The 19,831-nt window shown below is 39.6% G+C and overlaps 1 protein-coding gene across 1 annotated transcript in view; it reads left to right on the plus strand.

Moving 5' to 3' along the window:
• Window positions 1-19,499, plus strand: part of LOC145995147 (urocanate hydratase-like) — a 145,833-nt gene extending 126,334 nt beyond the window's left edge. Inside the window, exons 12-15 of the mRNA XM_083131699.1 lie at window positions 2,267-2,366; window positions 12,203-12,284; window positions 14,202-14,312; window positions 17,379-19,499. Of these exons, the coding sequence (XP_082987825.1) occupies window positions 2,267-2,366; window positions 12,203-12,284; window positions 14,202-14,312; window positions 17,379-17,517 (432 nt within the window). The 3' untranslated portion in view covers window positions 17,518-19,499. The remainder of the gene's footprint in view (window positions 1-2,266; window positions 2,367-12,202; window positions 12,285-14,201; window positions 14,313-17,378) is intronic.
• Window positions 19,500-19,831: the final 332 nt, after the last annotated feature.

Genomic DNA, 19,831 nt, shown 5'->3' on the forward strand with positions numbered 1-19,831 from the left:
GATCATTGTGATTCATTTGTCCTTTACGTTTATGCAATTTAATAACTGCGTATTTTCTATTTTAAGGGAAATATCTGTGTTGTCATGAGATAGTTTCGTTGAGGTTTAAATTCAACACCTGGCAAACATTGGTGTTTTACAGATGACACATATTTTAATTATAACGCCATTAAGCCTTGTTTCCATGATATGAAAAACTCAATATGCTGACCAAGGCAGAAATTTATTTTATTATAAAACATAAACTAAACGTAACGTTTCAACCTTCTAGCAAGATTTTCTTCAGACTCTGCACCAAGTACAAATGTAACAAGGTACAAAAAGGACGATATATATACACAAAAATTACTCCCCTCCAGAATATTAGAAAGTTGTTTAAACACACGAGAGAAACAGGACATGACATAGAGTGGGATGAGGCTAAGCAGATAGGAAGGGAGAAGAGAATACTAGTGAGAAAATGGAAGGAGGCCAAGGAAATAGAGAAGAAAGGTGAAGAAGACACAATGAACTGGAATGGGGGACTGAAGATAAACAAAGAATGGAAGAAGGTGTTTGAAAAAGTGGAAAGGACAAGAGAGAAAGAGGAGAGAAGAAGGAAGAAGAATGAAGGAAAAAGAGCGTGAGATAGAGAGTCCAACCACATTCCAGATGGAAGAAAAAGTTTAGCCTTTCAGGTGAAAGTACAGTTGACAAGGGAAATCCACCTGCTAGAATGTTCCAGAACAACTTTCCAATAGTCTGGATGGGAGTAATTTTTTATATATACGAGGGTGGTTCAGCATGCTCCGCCCCTGACCCATTTCCATTGATAATAGAGACCTGTAATTTTATATGTAACATTGTTCATTCTTTAGACTAATATCCACAAAGTTTCAAGAATTTACAACAATTTCTCTCTTTGTTACACGTTGATGATCAGTAAGAAGTGTAGCCACATGTGACACAATGGAAAAATCTGAGGTCCGAGCAGTGATAAAATATTTACTCAAGAAAAATCTAACACCGAAAGACATCCATGCAGATATGCTGGGAACTCTTGGAGACTCTAGAACCTCATATGATCCAGTGAAGAGATGGTGCCGTGAATTTAAATGTGGTCGGCAGACCTGTGAAGATGAGCATGGTGGTGGCTCATCTGCAACGGTGACCACAGCAGAAATGATTACAAAAGTGCATGACATGATTTTGGCAGACCGGCGAGTGACTGTCCGCCATATAGCAGACACATGTGGCATCTCAACTGGCAGTGTGCATTCAATTTTTCATCATCATTTGTTAATGGAAAAAATCTCTGCACATTGGGTCCCGAGAATGCTGACGGTCAACCAAAATAGGACACGTCGTGTGACAAGTCAGAACCTGTTGCGGAGAATAAAGGCTGACAAGCCAAAGTTTCTGAAGAGATTTGTTACAATGGATGAAACGTGGGTTCACCACTTCGATCCCGAAAGTAAACGCCAAAGCATGCAATGGAAACACCCCCAAAGAAATTCAAGGTTCAACCATCAAAGGGCAGAGAGATGGCATCTGTGTTCTGGGATGCAGAAGGAATCCTTTTGATAGATTATCTCCAACAGGGAAAGACAATCACAGGTGTTTATTTTGCAACCCTAATTGAAGAATTACGTACTGCCATCAAGGAGAAACGTCGCGGAATGTTCGCCCGTGGTGTGTTGTTCCATTGTGACAATGCTCCCGCCCACACCTCCCAAGTTGCGGTGGCTGCAATTCATGCCGCAGGGTTTGAAATTGTCCCTCATGCCCCTTATTCTCCAGATCTGGCCCCCAGTGACTTCCACCTGTTCCCGAACATGAAGAAACACCTTTGTGGAAAACATTTTGCCAGTGATTCCGAGGTTATGGATGTTGTGAATGCTTGGTTGCACGAGCAACCAAAATATTTTTTTTCTGCTGGGATTGAAGCACTGGAAGGCCGATTGGAAAAGTGTGTTAATGTTGCAGGGGACTATGTTGAAAAGTGACAGTGATTTGGTTTTCCTACGAGGGCTCCTTCTGTGTCAGGGGCGGAGCATGCTGAACCACCCTCGTATATCGTCCTGTTTTGTACGTTATTACATTTGTACTTGGTGCAGAGTCTGAAGAAGACTTGCTAGACGGTTGAAACGTTACGTTTAGTTTATGTTTTATAATAAAATTAATTTCTGCCTTGGTCAGCATATAGAGTTTTTACGTAGTATTGGTAAGTATGACCTTGATATTTCAAGAGTTATAGCTAAGCTGTTTGATCTATCTATACTTGCAGGGCCCAGTAGTTATTTCAAGGGATCATCATGACGTCAGTGGAACAGACAGTCCATTCCGCGAGACCTCTAACATAGAGGATGGTTCAGCATTCACTGCAGGTAGGAGAAACGATAATATATAATGATTTAATGAAATAGATAGCTGATGAAACAAATGTAACAAGAAAGCAGGATTTGAAACTTATAGGATTCCTGGATTTGTTTGCTTGATTGATTTGGTGTTTTAAGTCCACTTTATGCACAGTAAGGTTAATCGGGACTGGACCTACAGTTTAAAGTGGGATCCGAACCATTATGTGCCTCCACCGGGTATCGAACCCGGGACTCCTTGATTACAAGGCGACGACGTTACCGGTACCCTATCGGGGAGGCCCCTGGATTCATACTATGTTACGCTAAGTAGACCACGTTGGAAGCTGGCAATTAGATTTCTCATACATAAATACAAATTACAACACAAGGAAAGAACAAGTTTTCAATTTTAATAGACTCATCAATAGATTACCATGATACGATGAAAAAGAAGGAATAGAGGCGTTTCATAAATATTCCTATTTATCTCGGTAATTTAACGTTAAATGCTTTATAATATTTTTTTCTACAAAATATCACACATTATTATTTTAACAAGAGAAAAGTATTGACCAACTACAACCAACGAACCAAATTAGGTTATAATTTGTATTGTCTTGTATAGAATTAAAAAAAAATAGTCCCGTTATTGACAATTTTTCGAAAACAAGAATGGGTAACTTATCCATCATTTGTTTTATTTGTATGTATTTTTCTTGTCAAATGTTGCTTTTCTGCCTCTTTAGGGCAATTTCGGCGGTGATGAGTGGTTAGCACAGCGGCCTGCGCGCCAGGAGTCCAGGGTTCGAATCCTGGCCTAAGCATGGGTGTTAATTGTGAGTGTCCCTTCATCGAAATGGGTCGGGTACCCTATTCTACACCCTCGAATTTTGAATTTTTTTTTCTTTCATTATGAAGGTTATGTGATCCTATTTCTGAATAAAAAAACATTGGAGCGCGGAAAGAAGTATTTACGACTCTACAGCCGTTTGAAGTGGCGATTTTGTCGTTTGCAATAGTTCGGACGTATTTTTAACTATGTTCGCCGCGCTTTCTTTTTTCGATGAATTTAGGGGTGAATTGAGTGCTAATGGAACCTAACCTAACAGGCCTAACCTAACCTTGTGTGAATGGTTTGTGGGGCTATCCGTGGATGGTTTTTGGGGCTACGAGTGAAAGGTTTCCGGGCGTTATCGCACATTTACCAAGGCATTAAAAATTAGCCGGTGTCACCTGCCCCGAACACTATTTCTCACTTTTGTCGCATTGACTCATGAAGAAACAAAAATTAGCCAAATTTAATGCTGAAAGTAAAGCTGAGAAGTTAACTTACCTCTTTTCCCCAAGGCCAGGCATTGCAGGTGGAAGTTGAAACTAAAAGTCGTTAAGTGCAGTCAGTCGTATGCAATAAATCGTCTTTTTTGTCCTTTTCCACAGAATATTGCCCTACCCCGTCGTTCCATGATAAAAATAAGAAGTCGCAAATTATCCCAGCCCACAAGTCATTCAGAAAACGGCCTACAGTTGCCGAAAAGAAATGTGCACGATGTTCCACAAGATAACGTATAACGTTAGCCAATGGTTCGTGGGGCTAGCTCCAATGGTTTGTGGGGCTAGCACCAATGGTTCGTGGGGCTAGCGCCAATGGTTCGTGGGGCTATCTTTTTAACTATTGAAACTTTTGCGTGGCCCTACTAACCTATCCACGTGCCAATGGTTCGTGGGGGCTAGCGCCAATGGTTCGTGGGGCTAGCGCCAGTGGTTCGTGGGGCTATCTTTTTCACTATTGAAACCTTTGCGTGGCCCTACTAACCTATCCACGCACCAATGGTTCGTGGGGCTATCTTTTTCACTATTGAAACCTTTGCGTGGCCCTACTAACCTATCCACGCGCCAATGGTTCGTGGGGCTATCTTTTTCACTATTGAAACCTTTGCGTGGCCCTACTAACCTATCCACGCCCCAATGGTTCGTGGGGCAGCAGACCATCTCCCTGTAAGTCAAGTACAATGTCCCGTATGTCTCGTCGAACAAAGTCCTCTATGTCCTTCATCCGTTGAACGTGTGTCAATCTCATATTTAGTCCTTTTGTATTAATTCAATGTCACACAAATCAATTCCAATGTCTAAAGTCGCACAAAACAATGTCAATGTCTCAAATATCCAATCCGCCAATAAATTACATAAATAATATATTGAAATCGCAAATTATCCATTATCCCATTGCACAAGTCATTCATAACAAGAAAAAATTGCAAATTATCCCATTGCACAAGTCAAAGATAAGAAGAAAAAGAAAATGTTCAGACGTGCGCCTGTGACATGAATCTAAGAGACGCCATGATTATATCCCTGCAAAACCGTTTCGACGTTACATAAGGAATTTAAATATTGAAAAACGTAAGTTTCCTAGCACGTAGATCTAAAAAAATTACTTTCCGCGCTGTTTAGAAACATCGTTTCTTATGAAGAACTAATTTTCGTAACGAGAATATTTGAAATGTGCGAAAAATCGAGGGTGTAGAAAAGGGTACCCGAGCCATCAATTTCATCATGTCATCACTTGCACTAATCACCGTGATTAGGCAAAAGGGAGGATAAAGGAACATTAAATAACAAAAATCAAATGAAGGATGAATGATAATTACATTAAATTTATGATGACACACATAGGAACGTGTTCATGAAGAGATTTGAACCCGGAACCGCCGGTGGAGATTTGTTTTTAAGTTGATTTGCTATATTTTACTTCGCTTTTCTGTCACTTTTGGCTAATTTGTGAAGAAGGGGATGAGTGATGATATGATTAAATTGATGAATGGACACTCACAAACATACATGCCCAGGCAAGGATTCGAACCCGGGACATCGTAGCGCGATGTGCTAACCTCTCCACCACGGGGGCGCCGGTGGACAGTTCGTGAGTGGTTCACTTAACGCCCCAACTCAGCACATGCACACAAAAATTCAGGATTCAAACTCGATACTTGTTTTTACGCATCGCACGACTTTAATTCTACATCACAAGGCTTCATTACGTCTAAAACGGCGAACTGACATCAACATAAGCTCGAGTAAGCACGGAATTCCCGGCTAGCGACAAGCATTCCTCGCGGGAACTCGCGCCGTGGATCTCAAAAGTAAACAATCCATTGGTTTGAACAACGGGACGAGCGTGGAACTGCTGAATTAAACATGGATCCTTTGTCTCATTCGTGGTTATTAAGCCATTAAGTGCAGAAGTACCGGATTGAACGTGGATATTGATTACATTGTGCGGCATCGATTATGCAGAGACAATGACGCCCGTCAACCGCGACAGGAGCAGTCACACGAAACGAGCTGTTTGGCTGCTCGCGGATCGCTTGCTTCAATATTTGCGGTTCTGCAGGGAAGCATCCGGTTTCTGCGCTTATCCAGGTTCCCCATTAATTCGAATAACCTGCGGTTCTAGAACGACTCGTCACAAGGAATCGGCAGTTGTCAACCTGGACCCTGGACTACCAGCGAGAAAACATTCCGCAAATATACCAGCTTGTCCAGTTAGAACCTAGTCAAAGTCTGTTCATTCCATATCGTTGTTCAGATTCCAATTGATCATTGATTGGTTGTTCGTTCATCATTGCTCAGTTGTTCGTCTTAGTTATACAAAGCAAATATTTATTTTTTCTTTGTTGTTGATAGACACATATATAAAATAAAATGAAATAATCGACACAATAACGGACTACATAATTCGGGCTCCGCTTCATTACTGCCACTTTTGGGTAATCCCGAAGATGGGGATGAGTGATGATTAGGGATGGACGATATCGGTAATTTGATATCGCTATTAATCATCAATAAAATATCATCACAGACGATGCTATGCTATATTTTTTCCGTATCGTGATATCGGCGATATATTGTCTTTACGATATATATCGTCCAAAATATTGAGACGATATATCGCAGACACGATATATATCGCCAAAATATCGTGACGATAATAGCCACGATATCGCCTGGTCGATATTTTTTCAATATCGCTATATATCGTCTAGACGATATATATCGCCCAACACTAGTGATGATATGATGAAATTGATGAAGGGGCAACAGTCACAAAGAACACCCAAGTCGGGATTCGAAGCAGAGACCCATGTCGTTGTAGTACGCTATGCTAAATACTCCCGCCATGGAGGTCAGCTTTCGGTATACAATAAGCATTTCAGTATCATTATGGTGAATAACGCCACATTTGACTTGGAAAAAGTTGTTCCCCAGAATACAGATGTTGGGGTTACATTTGCTACTTTTAATTTTTTATATATTTCGCGTCGTATTCTACCACTTTTGACAAATCGCGACGATGAAGATAGGTGATGAATAAGTAAAGTTGACAAAGAAACATTAATGGCCCAGTCGGGACTCGAACCCGGTAGCGAAAACGAAAATCAACCACTTAACTTGCATTTACTACTTAACGGTGATGTACTCCATGGATGTACGCCCCCATCAAATTACGTTTAAAATGTTAAATTTAAAAACAATACTTTTCTCACATTATGACGTAATTCTGTTCTATCTATTATTGACTAACCTCTAAATCTGGTTCTGGTTGCTAGGAGATGTTAGTTGTTTATATAAATTATGATGTAAGCTGACAAATGTATGATTTCTGTTGTGCAATATTGTTATTTCCCTACTCGATGTTTTCTTTCCAAGTGTGCGGAGTGGTTGGTCAGGGGTTCCGAGTTCGAATTCCGGCCTGTGCATGGATGGTTGTGAGTGTCCATTCCTCACTTTCATCATATCATCACTCATCCAAATCTTCGCATATTAGCCAAAAGTCGCACAAGAAGCGAAGTAAAATGAAGCAAATCAATCAATCTTTCCAAGTGTAAATATATGGAACGAACATCAGCGTGGATTCTTACGATAATTCTTCAAATGCCATATAGTTTATCTCACATCTGAGGTGGTCTCAGAGTACGCTGGTAAGGTCTAGAAGTTCTCCGCGGAAGGAATTATGGGAAGTTTTTAAAGTAATAAAAACTGGGCAAAGTAACAACTAGTCACTACACTAACATATTGGTTATAAACTTTTAAGGAATTGCCATTGAGGATAATTTTCTATTTACATTTTGATTATTTTACGTCTCTTTTCCACATCTTGAATTAATCGCGACGATGGGTACGAACGATGAACAGATAGATAAAATGGTGATGGGACAAAAACAACGATACCTCCATGACTGACAAGTGTTCGAACCTGGGATCTCAGGCTTCGTAACGCGTTACTCTGTCCATTATATCACAATTAATTGGAATTTGAATGCGATAAAAAGAAGTTATCTTTGTCGTATGTATAGTTTCCAAATAGCTTAATCGATACAACTATGTTCACAATTATTTCAACCCGTCAAGTTTAATATTTATAGCTGAAATGGTTAGAAGACATCGATGAATTAAAACTGTGCCAGTTGTTGACTTTCAACTGTCCCCCCTCCACAGACACACACAAAGACAGAAGCACAGTCAGAAAAAATAATTAAATAAATGAGTATTTAATAATTTGAAAATATGAATTCATCATTCTTTTTTTAAAATATGCACTATTCATGGAAAGCAAAACAAAAACTATATCTTCACAGAAGAATACAGGGAACGGACAAAAATATGGAAACACCACGACATCGAACCGGTGATGTCGACGCATTTTTTCCACTTGAAATCGCACGCGATGCAACATTCTTTTGTTGCCTTGAGATAGGACCCTGTCGGACTGATAGGAGTCGACAGTAGTGATGGGTCATGGCAGTTCCTTTTCGGGAGGCAGTTCACCGGAGCTCGCTCACCGAAAGGAGTCGTTCACCAGGAGTCGTTCAAAGGAACGACGAGGCCACGGAGCATGCTCTCGGACGAGGCAGTTCCTTTTAGAAAGGCAGTTCATTGGAGCTTGCTCGTTGAAAGAGTCGTTCACAGGAGCTACCATACCAACACAGCTCCAAGTTGGTTTCGTTGGGCGGGGGAGGGGATGGAAAGAATTAGAGGGGAGGAATCCGCCTTCGCGCAAGATATGGAAGAAAACATAAACAGCTACTAAAGTCACTCCGGCTAGAGTTTGGACTTGAGGAACCCCAGACTTTTCGTCTCCACTTGTGCTAGTGTGAAAAGGGGGGGGCGGAAGCGGTGTTGCCAAACGTCTGAGAGTCTGATTTTTTTTTTGTCCAGTCGTACAGGACATCTTTTCCTGTCAACATGCACCCTTCGCTCGCTCGCATTTCAGGCAGAGGCAGGGAGGCGGAGACCCACGCTTTCGCTTGCTACCCCTAGGCAACCGGCTTCGCCGTGCTTGGCCTTTTTGGGAGTGGATTCTCTCGGGGGTGGGGGGGGGGGACGATGAGCTACGTCGACTTCCGATTACTCAATATTATCCATCCTTTATAGTTTATATTAATTTCATTGTTGTCTACACAGCGATATCTCTCTCTCTCTCTCTAGCCTTCTTAAACCCGAAGGTTCATGGCTGCAGCAACACAGGCCTTCCATGTTTCCCTATCTTGAGCAAGATCTATATACTCTTTTCCATCCCTACCGATTTCCTTTAGGTCCATCTCAACGTTGTCCCTCCATCTTCGTCTTGGCCTTCCTACAGGTCTCTTACCATCACGTTTCCCAACAAGAATCCTGTAAACTCCTCTTTCCTCTCCCATTCGTGCCACATGGCCTGCCCACCTAAGTCTTCTTGATTTAATTATTCTAATAATATCTGGACATGAATACAAATTATGTAGTTCTAAATTATGTAACCTTCTCCACTCACCTGTCTCCTCATCCCTTTTAGGTCCAAATATTTTCCTAAGGACCTTATTTTCAAATACTCTCAATTTATCTTCCTCTTTCAATGTAAGGGACCAAGTTTCACACCCATATAATACTACAGGCAAAATTACTGTTTTGTATATTTTAACTTTTAGTTTCTTAGATATTAAACGAGAAGATAAAAGTTTATGAAGAGAGAAGTAACATGCATTTCCTGAATTAAGCCTACTTTTTATTTCCTCTTTAATATAATTTTCATTTGTTAATATTACTCCTAAGTATTTGAATTTGGAAACTGGTTCAAACGAGTTGTTATCAATAATTAGATTTTGATTATTACCTAACACTTGGTTTCGGCCTGTAAGCATATATTTAGTTTTCTCTTTGTTAACTTCCAAACCTATCTCTTTAGCAGTTTTGAAAAATATTTTAGCATTATTCTTAATTGTATTCACATCATCCCCCAGTAAGTCTACATCATCTGCATATGCTAACAACTGAGTCACACCATTTAATTTTAGTCCTTCGTTAGTTTCTTTTACCTTCCTTACAGCATATTCTAAGGCTAAATTAAAGAGCAATGGAGATAATGCATCTCCTTGTTTTAACCCATCATGAATTGTAAATTTGTCAGACATATTAATACCCACACGAATTTTACTTTCTGTTTCACTGGTGCATATTTTTATCATACTAACAAGCTTCTTAGGTTAGCGATATCAAATAGTGAATTATATATTGATTGGAAGTGAACGAACATTATGTGTTTGACTGATATCCTCACAAGAGTATCTACAGAATGTTTAGTAAGATCCTAAAATTTAGGTTGAATTCAGAATTTATGTAATATTGAATGGGTGATTGGGTCGAGGGGGACTCATGGGGCTGCAGTTCCCTCCCGAAATTTTGAGAAATTCAAAAGTTTCAACTAAAAGTATTTTTTAAAAAAATCAGGAAAACCAAATTGGTAACTGAAGAACCTCTTAAATCATCATCCCTCCCTCATTGTTGAGCTACTGCAGCATTGCTGTTGTAAACAGAGTTGCACACATAACTAAGCGGAAAACCGCCACTATCAACAACCAGCAACAAAAGACGGGACCTCGCTCGCTCTCACTTTCTCTCCCCCTCTCCCTCTCTCGCGCAGGTTCGTAGGAGTGAGTCATCGACTGGGAGCGTTGGCAGCATACAAGCAAAGCTCACGACTCCTGAGGAACTACCACTTGTCATGGCAGTTCCTTTTCGGGAGGCAGTTCACCGGAGCTCGCTCACTCAAGCAGCCGTTCAAAGGAACGATCAACTCCTCTCGATGTTGGTTTCGTGCAGCTGAAGTGAGGGTGGGGGGGGGGTGGGGAATGACTTGCTGGAGTTAACTTGAGTGAAAAGAATTAGGAGAGAGGGAACTCCGCCTACTACTCCACCTACCACAAGAAAACCAGAGCACGTACACAGCAGAAACAAAACAAAACACCGTCGCTCTCTCTCGCAGTCATAAGTCATCGACGGAGCTGGAACTGCAGGAGCGGCTCAAAGCTCACGACTCCGAGGAACGACCACAGAGGAACTGCTCGTTCACTCCGAAGGAGCGAGCAGTTCACAGTTCCCAAGAGGGAGTCGTTCAAAAGGAACGACTCGTTCACGAACGACCCATCACTAGTCGACAGTTGCGCTGTGATAGCGTGCAGTGCAGTTGATACTGAATCATGTCCGAGCTGACAGTATTTCAAAGAGGTCAAATTGTTGGTGCACGTCTTGCAGGCGCCTCTGGAACCAAAGTAGCCATGTTATTTGGCATATCGAGAGGGACTCTATCCAAGATCATGATGACATAATAGTGTGTCTGGAAAGACATCATCACATAAACACCTGCGTGGACGAAAATGAACACTGAGTGACAGAGACGGAAGGACATTGAGGAGGATTGTGGCCATGTTTTGCACGAAGAATGGTGCAAGATCCCATTATTCACCATCCAGGACTTGTATTTGTCCATTCCTCGGAGACTGCAGGCCGTTTTGGAAGCTAAAGGCGGTCCTGCACCTTATTAGTAGGGACATTGAAATTTTGCGATGCGCGAAATCGCGAAATGTGAAAAGAAGATGCAATTTTGAACATTCTGCACGTAACTACACCCCCAATGATGAAATATGCATGAGTTTTATTCGCGAAGTAATGCGAAATGTGTGCTTTTCCACGAAATGAACGCTTTTCGTGAAATAACCGTGAAATATCATCAAATTAAGTAGAAAACACGCAAAAACCGGCAATCGAGGTTTTTCGCGCAAACTGTCAATTTGTAAGGAAACGTTTGCCTAAAGTTTCCTACCACTTGCAGCTGAAGAACGTTTTATCTTCGATCACATCAGGAAGACGCTGCAAATTGTGATTTACCATGCATAATCTCAGTTCGAAACCTTCGCTCACTGTCAAGCTGCATTCCTTTCTTCCCCCGAATGTCTAATCAACTTCCAGTTTCATTGAACTTGCTAGCTGTAGCAGCGATAAGATTAGTCTGTTCCCGCACATCAAGGGAAACAATGGTGTCATTTGTGTTCAGTCATGAATGAATTTTTTTTATCATCATGTGACTTTCAACAAGTGTTTGTGTATATGCAGTAGTGATTATTTTATTTGTTGGACAGCAAGGATATCCTTTAAATACATACAATGAATAAATCACTTGAAATATGCAATTTAGAAATGAAGTGATTTTGTGTTCATGTTTTCTTTTCGGTTGGACAGCTAAGTACTTGTGTATGTGTACAGTATATAAAAATGAAGTAGTTTATCAATTTATAGATCTTTTGTATGTTGTTTCCTCTCATGATGAAAAAGTGTGTGCCATTTTTTTTTCCACCGCTGGTATATACCGCTGATCTAACATTTTATTTACCGCTCTCCTCAGTTTTTATTTATCATAAATTTGTCTCCGTACTTATTAGCTACAGGATTCCGGATTTTCTTCGCAGGTGTTTCCATATTTTTGTCCATCCCATGTATTTCATAATATGTTCGTGTAACTTTTAAGTGATGCACTTTTTTTCACCTTTTTCCAGACATGGCCGTTCAAACTTGCATAGGGAATTCCTTCAGAGGGGCGACGTGGGTAGCTCTTCACAATGGAGGTGGTGTTGGCTGGTAAGGTTGTTTGTTGTTTTTAGTGTTCTATATTTAAGGAACTTCCGATTAGTCAGAACAGTTCTTAGTCCGATTCTCTCTAGGTTGCTTAAAAAAAGATAGTAGAATCAACCACCCTCACAATATCTGCTGGAAGAAAGTTGTTTGTTGACTAAGAGAGGAAAAAACCTCTTTTTGAATATTTCTTACCCGGCCATATGATAATCACTGAGATGAATTTCAGATTATAATTCGGTAATATCGTAACGTTCTATCTTGTAGAACTGGAATCGAACCAATGGGGTTGTAGCCCATCCTTAAATTACAACACTTGCTGGCTGCGATGGCCCTAAAGGGTAACTAAACTAATAAGCAAGTAAATGACATGACAGATGTTCAAGTCCCAAACCATCTGACTGAGAATGGCAGGTTTCAGGTACAGGGATAACTTACCCCGTTCAGTACGAATAGACTCTCCCCTAGCAGTGTTACTCTTCTCGGCGATGACAATCAAAAGACCCCTTGCTTGCTAGATTACCTGGTTTTGTTCATATTGCCCCGACCTTCATTCACCTTCCACCAGGTGAGTCACGGCAACTTCCTGTGTAAAAACCTCTTTCTCAACAAAATCTAGACAAGTCTGGATAAGATTCTACTCGTACCGATGGGGTATGTTACGATATACTGATCTGCACAATACAAGAGATGCCATGCATACGCAGAATTTGCCTGTTATAGTCCATTGAGATATGTATAGATGACGTGTGAAAGCGACTATCGCTTCGCACGGGCACAGGCCTAACACATTCATAAGATACTATCAGGCATTGCTAAGGACGAAAAAGTTCCAGATATTTCGTGTAATGTTTCAAAATTACGGATAGAGCTGAGCCAAGTTTGAAACTCGCAGAACATACTTCCGCTTAGATGAGTTCTATTCGTATACAATTGTCCACCAAAAACAAAGCAGCTATTGAGTTAGTAATATATGTGCAAAATGATACAGATATGGACCTGAACGGTTACAGGTGAACTTTTAATGTTCTATTCACCAACTGGACACTTAGTTGTGCGGAAGGAACAGTGTAGCCCAAGAGCGAATCTAAACCCGTAGCGGGAGAATTGAACATGATTCTTGAGTGCGCAATGTCTTTGCTCTTCGGGGGCAGATTTTTCTGAGATCCTACGATGTGTCTTTGTGCTTCGTAGAAGACTGACCCGGAAGAAGTCGTGCCCTTTTCACAAGCTGCAAGGCTAAGTTACATCGAAGATCAGTCGATATTTCCTTCAATCTGGCAATTGTTAACTCCTAGTGTGTTTCAAATTTTGTTTTCTATCGTTTAAACTTCTAAGATACACATATTGACAAGATGTAACATTCGGATAAATCTCTAGATGTAGACCATTTCCATCCACTTTGCCCAGTAGATGGCAAGAGGTAATCGATCTGCTTTTCCAAATGTGGAATTATAACAGGGATTGTATTAAACATGTTAATGGAAATATATTTATTTGTACAGAAGCAGTCTTCTCAGCCAGATACCCACGCGCGTTCTCTATGCCCGAGGTAAAAGAACTTAACAGTTCAAGGCTTCAGCCAAAACATTCAGTCAAGTCGAAGAAATGTTCGAAGCAAATCCATACATCCTTAATTTCCTAGACCAAATACCAACAAGACGTTCGCCAATTTACGATGCGAACCGGAATACAAACAAGACATCCGCAATATCTCCAAATAAACTCCTTCGCAATTTGAAATTTATGTTCAGCCACCGCCGACACGCGGTAATATATAACAGCCTATACATTTCACCATGCGTGGCACCCGCCAAAGGCCGTACATCACCAGGAGAAAAATGGAAGAGTGGTATTTATATTTAAACACGCAGCGGGTCTCCTTTAAGAATGCTGATTTGTGTCGATGGCGTTTCTTTCCAGGGGAGAAGTGATGAATGGAGGCTTCGGACTTCTGCTGGATGGATCGGAGGAAGCGTCTTCCGCAGCCGCCATGACGCTCTCCTGGGATGTGAGCAACGGCTTGGCACGGAGGTAAGATTAGGAAGCTCTGCCACTTCTGGCAATCAAGTCAAAATGTACAGAGTTCGGATCGTATGTAATCCGAGGCGCGTCAAATAAATCAACTCTCGGCGGACAAAGTGTTTCGTCATCTGCTCTTTGATCATCCAACAGCTCCTCTTTCAACAGTCCACTTGATCTTTGATCATTGCTCAGTACCTCTTTTGACATCATTCACTTGTTCTTTGACCATCGTTCTGCTCTTTAATTATTACTACATAACTTCTTCGATCATTCCCGAGTTGTTTTCTGAATCATTCAATTTCTGATTACTGCAGATTTCCTCTCATTTTCACCCAATTTTTATTTGATCCTTGTTCACGCGTTCCTTGGTTATATCTAACACTGACGTACGCAGCAGGACCTGAAGGGGTACAGCCCTTTCCAAAATGTTGAGAAAAATCAATATTTTCAAATGAAAGCAATGTAGAACTCTGGAAAGACCAATGTGATAGACGCAACCCTCCCTTATAATGGTTCCCGATTAACATTTTTTGTCTTCGAACATTTAAAATGAAGGTTACAAATTGCAATTACGAAATACTTTATTCTGTATCCCAACCGTAGAACAAAGGTACGTAATATCCATATTCACAATTCCAGCCCCCTCCGAAAAAATTCTGCGTACAAAAATACCCTTGGAATATCCCCTGTTCAACTGATATATATATATACCGCGTGAGGCACCTAAAAGTACCACCTGAAATAGCGAAGAAACCAGAAACAGTAGCGATGTGAGGTTTGCGGGAAACAATAATATCAAATGGGGCTCGTAAATCGGAGGTATGGGGTGGGTCGAAAAATATCGACAAATGGGGCATCTGGAGAAAAGTCATATTTTTTTTAAATGGAACGATATACAATAACATGCATAATATAAAAGAGCACACGCAGAGAAACACAACGCCGTTGGTCTCATGCATCCACTGCACATAGGAACGAAGATATGGCCATGTGAAAATATGTAAACAAACTAACAAGTGGCCCACTTGACCGTCAGTACCACGGCATGTACAAGTATGAGATGTCGGAGGCCATTGGACAAGATGAAGACACAACGTGTTAAAGGAAGAAAAAATACAGTAGACATCGTCAGCACCATGTATTTGACAGTGTTACAGCATAATGAAAATGACGCCAATGTGGATTTGTCACCGACCAATAGTGCATGTTCCTTAGGTTGACATTTCCATGATTGGTAAAAGTTGCCTCGTCAGTGAAGAGGATACGTGACAAATCGGGTGTGTCGTGTCGTAACAACCATGTGCAAAACCGAACACGGTCCACAAAATCATTCTCGTGAAGTTCCTGATAGAGGGAGATATGATATGTGTGAAACTTGTGTGTGTGTGCAGAATGCGCAATACACTTCGCTGACTCATCCCAGCATCCCTGGCAATTTCACGGGAGCTAACGTGCGGATTCACAGCAACAGCGGCGAGAACATTTGCTGCACCTGCCTCACCTGTAGTTGGCTTGTTCCGCACACGTGCTCGTGGTGTTACACTTCCGGTGTCTCTTAATTTAATAAATAACTTACCAAACAGACGTCGAGATGGCTGTCGTCTGTCCGGATATCGCTCTGCGTACACACGGTAGGCTTCTGAGGCATTCTTTCGGCATTCCCCATAAATCAGGATCATGTCCGCTTTTTCTATGTTTGTGAACACCATAATCTTCGCTCTTACCACTACGACTGCTTGCTATGAACTAACACGATCTCGTGGACCTGCTATCAAAACTTGCTCTGCGTAAAGGCAGTTCTGTCAGGCACCTGAGAAGTCTTACATGCCGTGGTACTGACGGTCAAGTGGGCCACTTGTTAGTTTGTTTACATATTTTCACATGGCCATATCTTCGTTCCTATGTGCAGTAGATGCATGAGACCAACGGCGTTGTGTTTCTCTGCGTGTGCTCTTTTATATTATGCATGTTATTGTATATCGTTCCATTAAAAAAAATATGACTTTGCTCCAGATGCCCCATTTGTCGATATTTTTCGACCCACCCCATACCTCCGATTTACGAGCCCCATTTGATATTATTGTTTCCCGCAAACCTCACATCGCTACTGTTTCTGGTTTCTTCGCTATTTCAGGTGGTACTTTTAGGTGCCTCACGCGGTATATACCTATATCGGTTACCTTTCTAACAACTGTTCAGCTTGTCTTTGAATACAGAGTCTTAAGACGTGAACTTTCTAGAAATCTTTAATATGTCACCCTCACCTTGTAATACACCATGAAAGTGCACCGTTGAAGACTGGCGAGGATCTGGTGGGGTTTCTTATTTCCTTTGTATTCATCTTTTTGTGCTGACTATCCTTACACAGCCTCAGGTTATATCATAGGTATAGATATTTTAATCTTCAGTAATATTTTACTTTGTTCTTCATGAGGAGTCCATCACCGTAACAATAGTTTCAGTCAGGACATTTATTTTACTTTATTCCTTTTAATTGCAAACATGCTCCTTATTACTTGAAAAGGTGAAAACAGGTGAGTAATTATGCAGAATAAAAGTATTGAAATTTTAATCATGTTTTCTCCCAATTTATCCCTGTTTATTATTCAGTGGCTTTTTCATCATTGTCAATTTGCTTCTTGACATTCAGTTGTTCTCTGATAATCACCCATAAGTTATTAGTTCGTCACGGCTGAGTTGTTCTTTGCTCATCATTCACTTCCTGATATATTATCGCTCGGTTGCTCCTTTGGACATTACATAGTTGCAATCAGGACAAAATAATACACGAAGACAGTAATCGATAATTTTTTGCCATTATGATTAGATGAATTCGATTATGCGAGTCGTATATCGAATAGTACAATTCTAGTAACAACGAGCAACTAACATTGTCATTTACTTTAATTGAAGGGGTTTTCTTTCAACTTTAGTTTCTACTAATCGCATATTCTGCAGGAAAATAATGGTGTTTGTAGTCCGTTAAATATTACCATAACAGTAAAAAAGACAACAACAAAACATTTCTCTCTAGTGTCTAGTGGTATTAACATATTCACGAATTTCTCTTCCCAGATGCTGGGCAGGAAACAGCAACGCCAGAATTGCCACGCAGTCGGCGATGGAAGACGATCCTCGAATCAAAGTGACGCTGCCGAATCAGATAATGAATGAGTCACTTCTAAAAGACCTGTTTGACGATCAAAAATCATAAAAGGCCCAGGGAACGATTCTAAAAATTCTGACAAGTTGTCAGTTATTCTCTTACGATAAAGAATTCACAACATTCCTCTTGCAACGCAACAGTTTCGAACCGTTTTGTAACTAATAAGCTTCATAATTCTTCTTAAATGAAAGTTCGACGACAAAGCGCAATCATAGGAAAGAAACAAAATGCCAAAAATCTGAATTTGAAAATCGATGATGATAATAATAATACGAGAGACATGGAAGCTACTAAAATAGGATATATTTTAAATTAACATTAGCTTTCCTTGCAAAATTTCAAATTCTAAAATCCAACAGATTCTTTATTTTTATCAGTGATTATTTCCTACTTCAACTATTGTTACTAGGATGAATTTTAACATCTGTAAAGTAAACAGTCAGTTACATGGCGTGACAAAACAATATCTTGCGAGTATTGAAACTGCCAATTCAATAAATATGGTGCTTGTTTACGTAACATATATGATATTCCTATTCTGGAGTACAACTTTATAATGTTCAATATTATTTAAAAAAGAATACTTGATACTTCAACTGAACATCATCTCGATTTGAAACTTCAACTCTCCCGAGGAAGCAATGTGATTTTCAACGTTGAAATAAATTCTCACTTCGTGACATTCCGTAGCTCCCACTTCTCCAGTTTTGTATCCACTCCGTTCTGGCATTTATTTATCACAGTCTTCATTCATTCATTCTACGAATACTACGCAGTAAAACCAATTCAACCTTCAAACGGTTCGAAGTTACACTCTTAATTAATTTCTGCTATTGACAAGAATAATTGGTGTAAATGGAGCTTACGAGTTTTGAGAATTGAACTACGTATATCTACGAAGTTTTTCTTAGAAATCTAATTTAAGGTGTTTAATAAAACAACAGTTTCATTATTAAGTTTCATACGGAAAGTTGAAAATTATTCATATTTTTGAAATTTTGTGTTTAGAAAGTTATTCGAAATCGAGATGAAACGACAACTTAAGGATTTCGGAGCATTCCATTGTATTGTTTCTCAAGCTTTTAATGTCATTGTCGATTTCTTAATACTTAAAAGTTATTAACAATTTCAATCTGTCAATCTGGAATTCTTCCGAATATAGTTAGATTCAATTTTCCCTGTTCTTGATAACGAGATTACAATTTTTTTTGGGAGATTACAGCTTCAATTATTTTCACTGAAATGTGTATATGTTAAAATGCATTACATTTGATTTTACAGCTTTGTGCTGATTATTTACTTTCCTCTTTCAATTCTATTTCTTGTTTCCATTTGCAAGAATGTTGTTGAGATTGATTTAAAATTTTTAAATTCCCCTAATATATAACCCTTTTACATTTTTATTAAAGGATGATCCCCCTTATAATTTTATTTTTTACGTTGTACATCTCACGTTCCCTCCTTATAAGTTTTTTCTTAGACTATCAATGTTTACCATAATGTGTTTAATGCATTTAAAATGTATTGTCACCAATTATACTATGGAAATAACTTTTCTATGTCGGAATACTTTAAATGTACATTTCCCTTTTCTTTACCAGTAAACTCTACTGACTGCCATTTCAATTATTATGTTGAGATATACCACAGACAGTGTTTATCAATTCTCCACTCATTGCATCTTAAAACATCTTCAACCGGATTGATTCACTTTACTGTATTTTCATATTTTAGAAATTTAGTATCTGCAGATAAAATCCCTGTATACACATGCAACGTTACTTCATGTACTGGAAACACCTATTTGAAAACATTTTCGGACGTGTCTCTTGGATATTCTTAAGAGCATTTACTTACATAGCATCAATTATACTTATAATGAAATGAAAGTAATGATTTTGAAATAAGATGTACGTATATGTAATGTTACAAATAAACATTAGATTTTATTTTCTTGTAATGAGCAATGTTTAGAAACGTTTTCTGTATTAATGTTTAGACACTTGTATATGTGTAAGGTAATAAATTTAAAAAAAACGCAATTTTGAGTGTAATTTTGAACTATCTGATCAACATATTGCTTCCAATAAATTTATAATTCAGCCACAAAGAAAATTGGAATGTATTAATTTTATGTTCCCTCATTTTTTCCAGTTAATTCTGGTGATTTTTGCGGGCTTCGTTTGAAGGTTTCTCTGATTTTGTTAACATTAGCATTAGTAACACGTATCAGCCCTGTGCTCTTCTTTTTACACACATAACTAGTTCTGTAAAACTGATGGTACCAACGGTGAATGTTCTTCCGAGATGGTGGATCTTTACCAAAGTGTGTACGGATATGCCTTTGTAACTTTTGTGACGT

Source organism: Lepisma saccharinum, chromosome 1, assembly GCF_977018435.1.
Source record: "Lepisma saccharinum chromosome 1, izLepSacc3.1, whole genome shotgun sequence".
Taxonomy (NCBI): domain Eukaryota; kingdom Metazoa; phylum Arthropoda; class Insecta; order Zygentoma; family Lepismatidae; genus Lepisma; species Lepisma saccharinum.